Consider the following 12,603-nt stretch of genomic DNA (forward strand, 5'->3'; position numbering starts at 1 on the left):
TAATAATCTCAGTACTGAGGGGGGAGACAGGAGGGTTAGAAGTTCAAGGTCATCCCTCTGCCCTCATACCAGGTCAGAAGTCAGGCTGAACTACCGACTACAAGGACTCAAAACCAAACCAACAGGCACTCTTGACAAGGCATTCGCTCACTCTGGTCATTAGCTTAGTAGTTGGGGGGGGTTGTTTGGTTAGTTTGTTTCCTTTTGTTGGGTTTTTGTTTTGTTCCCTTTTGGTTTTCTGACATAAGGCCTCACTATGTAGTCTAGGATAGCCTCAAACTGCCTTTTTTAGTTCAGGCTATCCCCATGCTCCCCATGCCCATTTCAGTCTCCCTGACACGGAGGGTCCCATCATGCCTTGTTAGATTCAGTTACCTCTTCATCGTTTATCTTACCTTTGGGACTAGGGGAGGCTAGACTAATGTTAAAGAAAAAAGTATTCATGATACTTATTAAAGAACACCTAGAAATAGGGTGCGGCGGTTAAGATGCTTGCTGCTCTCTGGAGACGCCATGTTTGATTTCTGGTACCCATAAGCACCTGGAACTACAAGTACAGGGGATCTGACATTCTCTTCTAGTCTCTGTGGGTACCTTTGTACATTAAATGTGTGTATATACAGGTAACAGTAAAGATACAAATTTTAAAAGTTGATAAGTCAGGGGGGCTGGAGGGATGGCTCAGTGGTTAAAAGCACTGACTGCTCTTCCAGAGGTCCTGAGTTCAATTCCCAGCAACCACATGGTGGCTCACAACCATCTGTAATGGGCTCTGATGCCCTCTTCTGGTGTGTCTGAAGACTGCCACAGTATACTTACATACATAAAATAAATAAATTTTTATTTAAAACAATTGATAAGTCAGGCAGATTTCTCTATTACAGAGCCTCACTGTACAAACCTAAGGGAAGAGAGAGCCCAGCTCAACTCTGAATACAAGGAAAGTTAAGGTGTGACGTGAAACAGAACTCCAAAAGTTACTAAGAGGGAGCATCATGGGGTAGAGAGATTGTGGCCAAAGCAACATGGCAGACAGAATCCTTTTCTGAAGGTAGATTCTGGTGCTAAGATGGTGGTGGGTGGGGTTAAGGGATTGTAGCAGATCAAGGGTTGGGGAGTCTCTCTGCAGTGCCCTTGCAAGTTTCCCCTCCAGAGACAGCAAAGATGAAAAAACAGAACCCCCGATGTTGGGACACTGATAGGCAACAGCTGTAAGGGCAAGCTAGGTCTTCACCAAAGGAGGTGTAGAAAAGGTTACGTGGAGTTTTTGGAGAGCCTTCTAAGATACACTATAGTGCAATGGTTCTCAACCTATGGGTCTCGATTTCCACAGGAGTTGAACCACCCCTTCACAAGGGGTCGTATATCAGATATCCTACATTTCAGATATTTACATTATGATTCATAACAGTAGCAGAATTACAGTTATGAAGTGGCAACGGAAATAATTTTATTTGTTGGGGTCACCACCACATGAAGAAGGGTTACAGCCTTCGAAAGGTTGAAGAGCACTGCTCTAGTGGAATGGTTCTGATCATGTAGCAGGAAGCTGGGTTCAGTCACCAGTACTGGATAAACAGGTCATGGTGGTGCACACCTAGAACCCCAGCACTCAGGAGGTAGAGGCAGGAGAATTTAGAGTTCAGGGTCAGCCTGGGGCAGCATAGTGAGTTTGAGGCTAGCCTGGCCTACATGAGATGCTGTCTCAAGGAAATTTTAAAAATAATAATAATAAAAGAATAAGAGAGAGAGAGACGCTGTATCATTAAGACAACAAGGATGTGGATCTTGGAATGAGTGTCTCTCAAAAGATTGTCTCGTGGCAGGGGCGACCACAAGCGTGCTTACTGGAGAAGGGAAGGGAGCAGAGAAAGCCAAGATTAGATGTTAACAGGTTTGAAGTGCCACCCTGAAGAGTTGTTTTAATTGTGTGCGTGTAGATGTTGGTATGTGCGGGGCTGTGCCAGTGTGGAGAATAATTTTTTGGAGATCCTTGTCAAGTCTTTTATGCTCTGCCATCTTGCCTTGGGGTGGGGTCTCCCCCTGAACTGATTTCTGACTAGGCTGATAGCAACTGGTAAAGCCCCAGCATCTTCCTGCCTGCCCCCACATCCCAACACTCCTTCATCAGCACCGGCAACATTGAGGCAGAAGGTGTGCGTTGACTGTGACCAGTTCCTTACATGGATGCTGGGGATTCGAACCTAGGTCTTCATGCTTGCTCACCAGCATCCTTATCCACCCAGCTTCCTCACTAGTACCACCACCCTGAAGAACTTATGGTTCACAGAGAAGTGAATGGCAGACACTGGAATCCTTCTTAAACAGAGCTCTGTGCTGGGAGACTGTGCTCTGGAAACTAAGCCGCCATTCAGCAATAAAGCCAAAAAACAAACAAACAAACAAAACAAAACAAAAAACCTTTCGAGGGACATGCCATTTTCTTTATTTTTTGTCCAAAAGATCTAAGGCATAGTGAATGTCTGCTACTTTTCCATATTCTTTTTTGACTGAATCAAGTATGACTTGTTGGGTATACACACCTTAACCTCAGTGTCCTTGATTGTGAAAAACTGTTGTGCTCACTAAGGGTGTTCCCTTAACTCCCAGTGCTGGTTTCTGTTGACCTACAAATGTCCCTAGAAGCTCAGGCAGCCCCACCTGTCCAGCTGGCCTTCGTGACGGGATGCCCAGCTTCCTTGTGGGGCCTCTCCCCTGCTGAGACTGTCCTTGAAAGCAATATAATTTGAAGAGTGCCAGATCACCTTTGCGGATGATGGGACGAAGCCAGCATTAAAAGCATTTCGAGGACTCTCCCGTTGGCTGCTCTTGGCAGTTTAAGGGAACTGATGAATCTGACCTTGGGAAACATCTGACTGCCTCACTGAAGCAAGGTGATTGAAGGAGCAGAGACTGCAAGAGTTCCAGGGCCCTGCTCTCCCTCTGATGAGAAAATCTTTCTGTCTTGAGTCTGCAGGGTCCACCTATCTGCAGGAGAGAGCGGATATATAAGCGTTAGGCTGTAGCAGAAGGAAGGGTGACTGTTGAAAATCTGAGCTTGGGACTTGGTCTTCCCTGCCCCTTGGTTGTCTTGACTTGTCATTATTAATAGCCCTAATCTCCCCTGGCAAATACCCTTACCGTGTGGGGATAATCCTAGGGTCCCACACCTACCAGGCTCGTTTCCTGCACTGTAACCACATCCCTTCTGGTCTCATCCTGAATCAGCCTGTACATTCTTGGGAGGGTAATCCCATCTCTTTAAACCATAAGGGTTTAATGTTTTTAATTAATTGTTCTTTGTGTACATAGGATATGCACGTTCACGTTCATATCAGAAGACAATTGTGTGGAGTCATTTATCTCTTTGTGTGAGCTCCATGGATGGAACCCAGGCCTCCAGGTTTATTTGACAAGTGTCTTTACACGCTGGGCCATCTCTCTGGCCCTTCCTAGGGTCTTCATTTTTTTGGTGAAGAATATTTTCCATGTAGGATAAAATTATGAGGATAAAATTGTGTGAGAAAAAAAATATACATAGGGATGAGAAAGGTCTACATAGAGATAAATCACACTTGACCATGCCTAAAATTATTTCTTCTTCTTCTTCTTCTTCTTCTTCTTCTTCTTCTTCTTCTTCTTCTTCTTCTTCTTCTTCTTCTTCTTCTTCTTCTTCTTCTTCTTCTTCTTCTTCTTCTTCTTCTTCTTCTTCTTCTTCTTCTTCTTCTTCTTCTTCTTCTTCTTCTTCTTCTCCCTCTTCCCTCCCCCTCCCCCCTCCTCCTTTTCAGAACAAAAATTAGTTTCAAAGGTAGACTCAGAAAAAAAAATGTCCACAAGTTGGGGCAGTATGCCTAAAACTATTTAGAGTCAGTACTTGTATTTGATTTTGCTGAGGTGGCCACACATGATGCTTGTAGTGTGTAGTGTGTTCTGCTGAGGTGGCCACACATGGTCATGTAGTGAGTCATGTGTTCGGCTAAGAGAGCCACATTTGTCGATCTGGTGGTATGAGGATAACATCCCAGGATGAAGGAGAACTGAAGTGCTTCTCAATCTGCAGGGTGCTAGCTTGTAACTTTCTACACGCATTGTAGAGTCTCCTTGTGGAGTGGCATTTTCATCCACTGATAGCAGTCACTGAATGGCTGTGTGTGTGTGTGTGTGTGTGTGTGTGTGTGTGTGTGTGTGTGTGTTGCATATGTGATATGGGGGTATATGTGGTGTATGTGGTGTGTATGTATGTGTGTGATGTAGGGATATGTATGGTGTGTATGTGTGTGTGTGTGGTATGTGTGTATGTGATGTGGGGGAGAAGTATGTATGTGGTGTGTATGTATGTGTGTGATAAAGGGGTATATATATGTGTGTACTTGTGTGTGAGGTATGTGTGTGGTTGTGTGTCTATGTATGTCTGTGGTATGTGTGTGTGATGTGGGGGGAGCATGTATGTAGTGTGTGACATGTGTGATGTGTGTGGAGTGGGTATGATGTGTATGTGCGTGTTCATATATGTGTACATGTATGTGAGGTGTGTGTGTATGTACGTGAGGTGTGTGTGTGTGTGTCATTTGTAAAAATGTATAAACATTTCTCAAAGGTATCACATATATTGTAGCTCCTGCAGGGCCTCCATTCCTTAGTTTATCAGTTACCCACAATAGATTAGCAATATCTTGTTTCTGTCAAGGATAATTGATGGACTGTGACTTACACAAAATCCATTCTCTCTTTCTTTGTCACCTCTCAGTCTCTCTCTATTTTTCGGTGTGTTTGTATATGTGTGTGTTTATCTATTTGTGTGTGTGTGTTTGTGTATCTGTATATGTTTGGGGTGTGATGTGTATGCATATGTGAGTGTGTAATGTATGTATGGTGTGTATGTGTGGTATATATATATATATATATATATATATATATATATATATATATGGTGTATGTGTGGTATGTGTGTATGGTATATATGGTGTGTGTATGTATGAGTATGTGTGGTGAGCATCTGTGTATGTGTTTGTGGGGTGGTTTTGTGTATGCATGTGTGTGCATGTGGTATGTATGTGTGGTATATGATATGTGATGTGTGTGTGGTGTGTATGGTATATGTGTATGTATAAATGTGTATGGTGTGTGTGTATGTATGAGTGTATATGGTGTATGTGTGTGTGGTGAGGTGTGGTGTGTGTGTATGTGTGTGTGCTTGTGGTGTGTGTGGTGTGTGTGTATGTATGTGTTTGGTACATGTGTGTATATGTGATATGTGTGTGTGTGTGTGTGTGTGTGTGTGTGTGTGTGTGTGCGTGAACTGCCTTGGGGAGGCAGGTGAGGCCAGAGTCCCCACTCTTCTGTTTCTCCTTAGACATGCTCAGGTGTTTTGTCGCTAGGAAACACCAGGACTTGTCGGTGGGTTTGTTTGGGTTGCTGTTGTTTTGTGGGTGTGTTTGGAGGTGGGTTTGTTGGGGTTGCTGTTGGATTGTTGGTGTGTTTGGAGGTTCCCGTGTTCTGCTTTGTGTTCCTCATGAAAGACCGCATCGCTCTGACTTACAAAGCAAACACTTGATATCAGCACGAAAGGGAGGATAGATAATTAACAGTTCCTGGAGGGTGCTCCAGTTGGCTCATGTACTGTTCATGCCTGGAATGAAGTTTTAAAGAGCACTGATGCCCCTGCGGGCTGTAGTAATTCACGCATATGACTGTGCCTGCTTGCTTATGCATCAGGGTCACCAGCCTGACACCTCAGCCTTACTCCTCAGCTCTGCCCAGCCCCAAAAGTGAATACAGGATGCTGGATCAAACACTGGTATACTGGTAGACAGGACTGTCTTTAGGGTAGGTTTTATCATATGCAGGACTCTTCCCACTGGAGGGCACAGAAGTCAGTAGTCTGTGAAAACTCCAGGAGTTTGGTGAGCACTTGGACAGCTTTGAGTGACTTTCTGCTCACCTGGCTCCCTGCTGAGTCTCTTTTCTTAATTATCCCTCGGCAGCTGGTCCTTGTCTATGAGACCTGGAGGAAGTCACCACGGGGTCCAGGGGTGCCAAGCTCTGAGCGGGATGGAATGAAAGGAAGAAGGCAAAATATCGCCGTCCTTTTGAGAGCTTGTGACCCTAATAGATGGAAAATAGATTCTCCTGCCTACTAGAAGAGTTGTCAAAACGGGTCACACATCCATTGCTGCTGATGAGAATGACGAACTTGGGGCACTAAAGGGATAGCTCGGCAGCAAAGAGTGCTTGCTGCTTTTTCAAAGAACACAAGTTTGGGTCCTTGCACACATGTTGGAAGGCTCATAATCTCTCCTGTAACTCTGGCTCCAGCAGATGTGACATCCTCTTCTGGCTTCCAAGGACACCTATATACACACAGCATACACTCACACAGATACATAAATACAAATTAAATAAGTAAATAAATAAAATAATTTTCATTACAAAAACAAAGTTAATTAATTAAGTTAATTAATTAAATCTAAAAACACACAAAAAAAGAACCAATGAAACATTAGAAAGAAAATTTTGCTCAAATATGAAGTGTATTTAAATTCCCGGCATCCATAGAGCTTGTATGGTGGCTGTTACTAGTCAGTCTACTCTGCAAACAAGATTTCTTACCACTAACATCTGTAGAAGCAAAAATTAGAGATAGTGTTTATAGTCCGGAGTATGTCTCCTTCTACCAGTAAAGTCCTGTTTAGTAGCAGATAGGGAACTCACTGTAAGGGTACCCAGTTCCCTAAAAGGGTTTTTAACAAATCAATTATTAAATTAATCATAAAATTATTGATACAGTTTCTGTACTTTGATCGGTCATGTTTGAACAGTTGGATTAATCATCCTAAAAAATCAGATCTATTTTGATACTCAGAGTCTGTGTTCTCAAGAAACCAGAAGAGCTATGTTAAACTTAAATTTATATATGCTCACACTAGAGGATGTGATGTGCTAACCAGTCCACACTCAAGCACAAAGAAGATGTATTCAGAGAGTATGGTGCAGAGACATGTAAGATGAAGGGTCACTATACAATTCCTCTCATAAATCCTCTTTAACGGTTTAGGTCTGAGGAGGTAGCTCAGTTGGCAGAGTGTCTGCTGTGTAGATTTGGGGACCTGACTCCAATCCCCAGAACCCCCAGAAAGCACATGTTTTACACTTATAATCCCAGCCACAGGGGGGCAGAGACTCCACTCTGGGGCTTAAATTTGCAAAAAAAAAAAATGTAATTTCAAGTTTTAAAATATAAACTTACTTCATGAAATTCATGAGCAAATCTTTGAATGCCCACAGCATCCTGGATGTCATGGTTTAATACCATGACAGGACATAAACAACACACTGGTTTCCGAAACGTACTGACTTCCAATATCGCCTTTGTTCCACAGGACGGTCTGACCCCGTTGCACTGTGGGGCGAGAAGTGGCCACGAGCAGGTGGTAGAGATGTTGCTTGACAGAGCCGCCCCCATCCTTTCAAAAACCAAGGTAAGGTCTTCAGTCCCTGAACATCGGTACCATGCTCAGACCTGAGTCTTTTGAACAAGAGGAGTGCACAGTCACCAGCACTGCTAAATGGAACTGAGATCATCACGTCTTTAGGGGAGCCCAAAATAAGCTTCAGGACTGGGGAGGTGGCTCAGAGGATAAGGGCTTGCTCTGTTGGCATAAGGACTGTGCTTCAAGTCGCCAGCACCCACACTAAAGCTGTAAAAACTAGTGTCCACCTATAATGAGCCAGGACCAGTAAGAAGAGGCAAGAGACCCTCTCTCAATGAATAAGGTGGAAGGTGATCGAGGCAGACTATATCCACTGTCATCCAGGCATCTGCATGCATGCATGCATGTGTGCTTGCACACCCGAGTATGCACATACACATGCAAGCACACTCACATGCAAAATAAGGTTAGCTTTATGAAGCCTTTGCAGATGATGTGTTCTGCCTCAAAGGCATTTTTTTTACTTGTTATTTTGGTCTATTATGCTTACTATTTAATGTTACACAATGAGACTTTCAGGGCTCAGCCGACTACTGCTTTAAAGAGACTAAAAAGCTCTACTTTCTGGCTTGGTTCTGAGTCCTTTTTCTACACCCCACCCCCAGTTTATTTCTTGAGAGTTCGTAGATTGGGACTGGAGGTGCAGCTTAATGGTAGATTATTTGCCTGTTCATACACCGGTCCCTCAGTTTGTACCAATTTAAAACATTAAAACTCCGCTTATTCATCCCCACCACTGTGTAAGATCTGAAGGATAAGCTTGCCCGCTCTTTCCAAATCCAGCAGTCTAGGGGATCCCCATGTCAGCTCACAAAACTAAACGTGCATCTCTCTCTCCCTGTTTCCATGTTTAACAGTGACAAGGGCAACTTGAGATTGGTCATAGCAAGGAGCCTACATGCTCTAGACGTTGAGATCTGGGGTGCACTGAGTGCTTTGTCATTTCAGAGGGCTGGTTGTTAAACCTCGTTCAGCATGTTCACGTACAGGTGTGCATATGCACAGGATCCCGCAAGGAGCCTGAAGCTTATCCCTGAAGCCAGGCTGGGTAACAAGCAAGCTCCAGGGAGCTTCTCATCTGTCCTTACAATGCCTTGACAGGCACGTGCTGCCATGCCTGGCTTTTTATGTGGGGATCAAACTCAGGTCCTGAAGGTTGTGTGGCAAGCATTTTGCCAACTCCACCACATCCTGGGTCCACCAAAGAGACCTGTCTGACTGTCTATCTTACCTGTGCTCACCATGTCTTTAAGTCAGCATCATCTGGGCAGGGTTCATTCCCCATCGGTGCTCCTTACACTGTTTAGAAAGAACCTCTCTGCTGATGTTGGTACATGCTTGCTACCTGGCTTTCTTTGATAGAGTGAAAGTCAGAACGTTTTCTTGTTCAGCCCAAGCCCTTAGATTAGTACACAGCACCTTTGAAGATACTAGATAATATGTACTGAGAGAGACGTCACAGATTGTTGCAAGCCCGGCTTTAAGGCAATCTGTCTGGTCCCTTAAGCCTTTTTTTTATATTGCTGTGCTAAGAAAGCCTATCACTGCCAAAGCCATCCTTCAGTCGCCATATGCAATGCAAGCCCTTTCCATGGGTCACTTGATTTTTTTCGTCTTCATTCTCTCTGTCGTTCCCTGTGACACTTAGTTTTCCAGCCATACATTATTATCATTCATGATTCATGAGTGTTCTAGTTTCCACTCTCCTGCTGTGGTAGAATATTCTGACCAAAAGCCATTTGGAGAGGAAAAGGTTTATTTGGCTTACACTTCTAGGTCACCCACTTGCTTCCTATCTCAGGCCCATGTGCTTCCTCATACCACTCAGGTCCACTTGCCTAGGGAATGGTGCCACCCACAGTGGGCTGGGCCTTCCTACGTCAGTTGCCAATCAATACAGTCCCCTGTAGTCATGCCCTCAGGCTAAGCTGATTTGGACAGTCCTACAGTTGAGAATTTCTGCTCGGGCAACTCAAAGTATATCAAATTGATTGTTAAGTCTCATTAGGATAGAACCTCTTTTTGTTTTTGACACTATTTCCCACTTGCAGGCTCCAAGAAGTCCTGTGTTCTCTGAGATTTGTTTACTTTGCACTTCCTCTAGGACTACAGGAAAACATAATGCAAAGGAGGATTTGGTGGGAGTGAGGGGGCACCTATGGTGGGCAGCGTCAGATGGGAAATGCCCCAGCCCTTGGCAACAGCTGTAGTGTCTACTTTGGTTCAGGGTAATAGAGGAGAATGCTTGAGGCAGGAACATCCCAATTCCCCAATGGCTGCCCAAGTGTTTAAATTCATCTCAATATTTATTACACTTATATCCTCTTTTTTTTTAAATCTGAAAGAACTCTCTGCTAGGCAGTATGGGAAAATACTATCATAAATCTCTTGCCTTTAAGGAACACGGGTATCTGAAATATGTAGCCATCAGTGGTAGCGAGATGGCTAAGTGATTTCATATTGCTTTGTCTAAGAATTTTTTTCCTGTCACGCTGCAATAAATGTAGGGGCAATAACTGGTCTTGGAGAAGTCAGGTGTTCCTGGATCCCCTGGGCACACGGTCCAACATTTTTGAAAACAGAATTTGTTGTTAACATAGAGGAAACAGCTTGTTTGGCTTATTAAATGTACTAAATTATACTATCGGTAATTTAGACCTCCCTGTGGTAAATGAGCCTGCTGAGACTCTCCAGGCTCTCCCATTTTGCTTCCACACCTAACGGAAGCTCGAAAGGACTAAGGTTAGCGTGCTCGGCCTTGATTCACATATCCAACCACTGAGGGCGACTGCCATTCTACATAATTTCCCCTTCAGTGCTGGAGATGGAACCTACCTAAGGGCTCCTATATTCATTTCTTTTCTGAGATCTTGAAATAAATCCTCAGTGTCTTCACGCTGCCTGTGACTATTATTATACCAGGATGATTTAAGCTGCAGTCTCTTCACTGGGCCAATGGTCAATGGCTTCCTTTTACTTTCTGACACACGGGGGCGCCAGACTTCTAGAAGTGGACGAAGGTTTCCCTGCCACTGGCTAGTCTTGTACAAGGAGCTCGGTACTTTCCTGGTCATCTGCAAGAGCAAAACCCAGCAACCGTGATTAGGAATTGGCTCTCACTTTTTTTTTTTTTTCTTGTATTTTTAAATGATAAATCCTACTGAGAATATAGTAACTTCTGGCCCCTGGTACAAACCATATAAGTTTTAAACTGGGGAAAGAAACTACCCTTGACTGTTTGTTTGTTTTCTTTGACACAAGAAAGAAAAGTTTTCTTTTATAAAGCAGGAGGAGCCGTTCAAAAGGATTGTCAGTGTCTTTTAAAAACCTAAGGTATTTCCAAATGAAACATCAGAGTTTTTAACATGTTCCTGTTTGTTCTGGTATTTGTCTCCTCATTTGTGCTAAAAAGAAAAAAAAAAAAAAAACAATGAGTCCTTTTCTCCTTCCGTGTTCCAGAATGGGCTGTCGCCACTGCACATGGCCACACAAGGCGACCATTTAAACTGCGTCCAACTCCTTCTCCAGCACAATGTGCCTGTGGACGACGTCACCAACGACTATCTGACCGCCCTCCATGTGGCCGCCCACTGCGGCCATTACAAAGTTGCCAAGGTTCTTCTGGATAAGAAAGCTAGCCCCAATGCCAAAGCCCTGGTGAGTAGTCCTGCCGTCCGACCCCAAACGAGCTTCCCGCCGGCGGCACATGATGCGTGGTTGCGTGTGGAGGGGGTTGCTCTTCCAGAGACAAAGACAGAGTGGCCGTTGAATCACTATACTTTGTTACTCTTTCCAAACCTCCTTGGGAGTAGACAAAGCCCCTGGTCTGGAATAAAGCTGGTGGGAATAAAGCTGACAGTGCACAATGGCTTGTTCTTCAGGGCCCCACTCGGCTTCCTCTTACCGGAGAGAGAGCCTGACATTAAATGGTTGTAAAAATGACCGACCTACCAGCTTCCCTCACCCCACAGCGGCAGTGTGCCGATTCCTCCGCTTAGACATTTGAGGGTTAGACATTTGAGGGGTTTTGTTGTTTTCTTTCTGGCGTGTAGAATCTTGAAGCAAACTAGACACGACAGCTTAAACCTGTTATCCTAGCCCTTGTAAGGCTGATTCAGGAGGATTACTGTGAGTTCAAAACCAGCCTGATCTACAGAGGAGACTTTCAGATAAAAATAATGATAATGTAAGTATGTGTGTATGTATGTATATATGTATGTGTGTATGGTATGTACATATGTACATATACATATATGTACACTACACATATATACATGTATATGTATACATGTATGCATGTATACATACATACATATATACATACACACATATAAACAGACACCTGGGCAAAATGGCAAAAGCAGGAGAGCTCTGTGTTTGAGGCCAGCCAGGCCTAATAACAAGTCCCAGGCTAGCCAGAGCTACACAGTGAGATCCTATCTTAATAATAATAATAATATTTGTCCAAGAATTTGTGAGCTTAAATGATGTTAACCTTTGTTTTGTTTTTCAATAAGACAATGCTTGCTATTGTTAAAGTAAATAATCCTTAGTAAGGTTAAAATAAATAATCCTTAGTAAAGTGTTGATATTTCATTCAGACTAAACCCTGGCACTCACTCAGAGAAAGAACAAAAATGCCCAGTTCCGGGGAAGACGTTGCTTGACCAGTGAGTTTGAGGTACAGTTTGACCCCAGCCAAGCCTTCCTGGCAGGATTCTGCTTCCCTCAAATGCTGCCTTGTGACCCTGCCTTCAGAACCTCTGTGCCTCTGCCTCAGGGGGGCCTGGAATTCAGTGGAGAGAAACAAGCTTGGTACTCAGTACACAGCCGGCAGTGCCTTGGTCTTTGGAAACCCAACAGCTTCTACCAAAAAAGGATTTTAGGAGCTGCTGGCCTGCCCAGTGTGTCAGAAACCTCTGCCTTCTGAGAAGGGAGGGGACCTCTGAATGACCATGAGTCACTCTTTTTCCATAGGAGAAAAAAAAAAAAAAATAAGGACCTAAAGCAGGACGTGGGCTTAGCTTTCATTTTCCTATGACTCAAGCTTTCCCAACAGAAGGACACTGTAGACAGTTACCCTGGGATGGATTATAGCCAAAAAAAGAAAAAG

At 43.9% G+C, this 12,603-nt stretch overlaps 1 protein-coding gene across 21 annotated transcripts in view; it reads left to right on the forward strand.

The window, feature by feature from the left end:
* Nucleotides 1–12,603, forward strand: part of Ank3 (ankyrin 3) — a 484,298-nt gene that overhangs the window by 317,739 nt on the left and 153,956 nt on the right. For all 21 annotated transcript variants that reach the window (XM_021205641.2, XM_021205642.2, XM_021205643.2 and 18 more), the window contains 2 exons: nucleotides 7,380–7,478; nucleotides 10,950–11,147. In XM_021205641.2, the coding sequence (XP_021061300.1) occupies nucleotides 7,380–7,478; nucleotides 10,950–11,147 (297 nt within the window). The remainder of the gene's footprint in view (nucleotides 1–7,379; nucleotides 7,479–10,949; nucleotides 11,148–12,603) is intronic.

The sequence above is a fragment of the Mus pahari genome, chromosome 9 (assembly GCF_900095145.1).
Source record: "Mus pahari chromosome 9, PAHARI_EIJ_v1.1, whole genome shotgun sequence".
NCBI classification, from domain to species: Eukaryota; Metazoa; Chordata; class Mammalia; order Rodentia; family Muridae; genus Mus; species Mus pahari.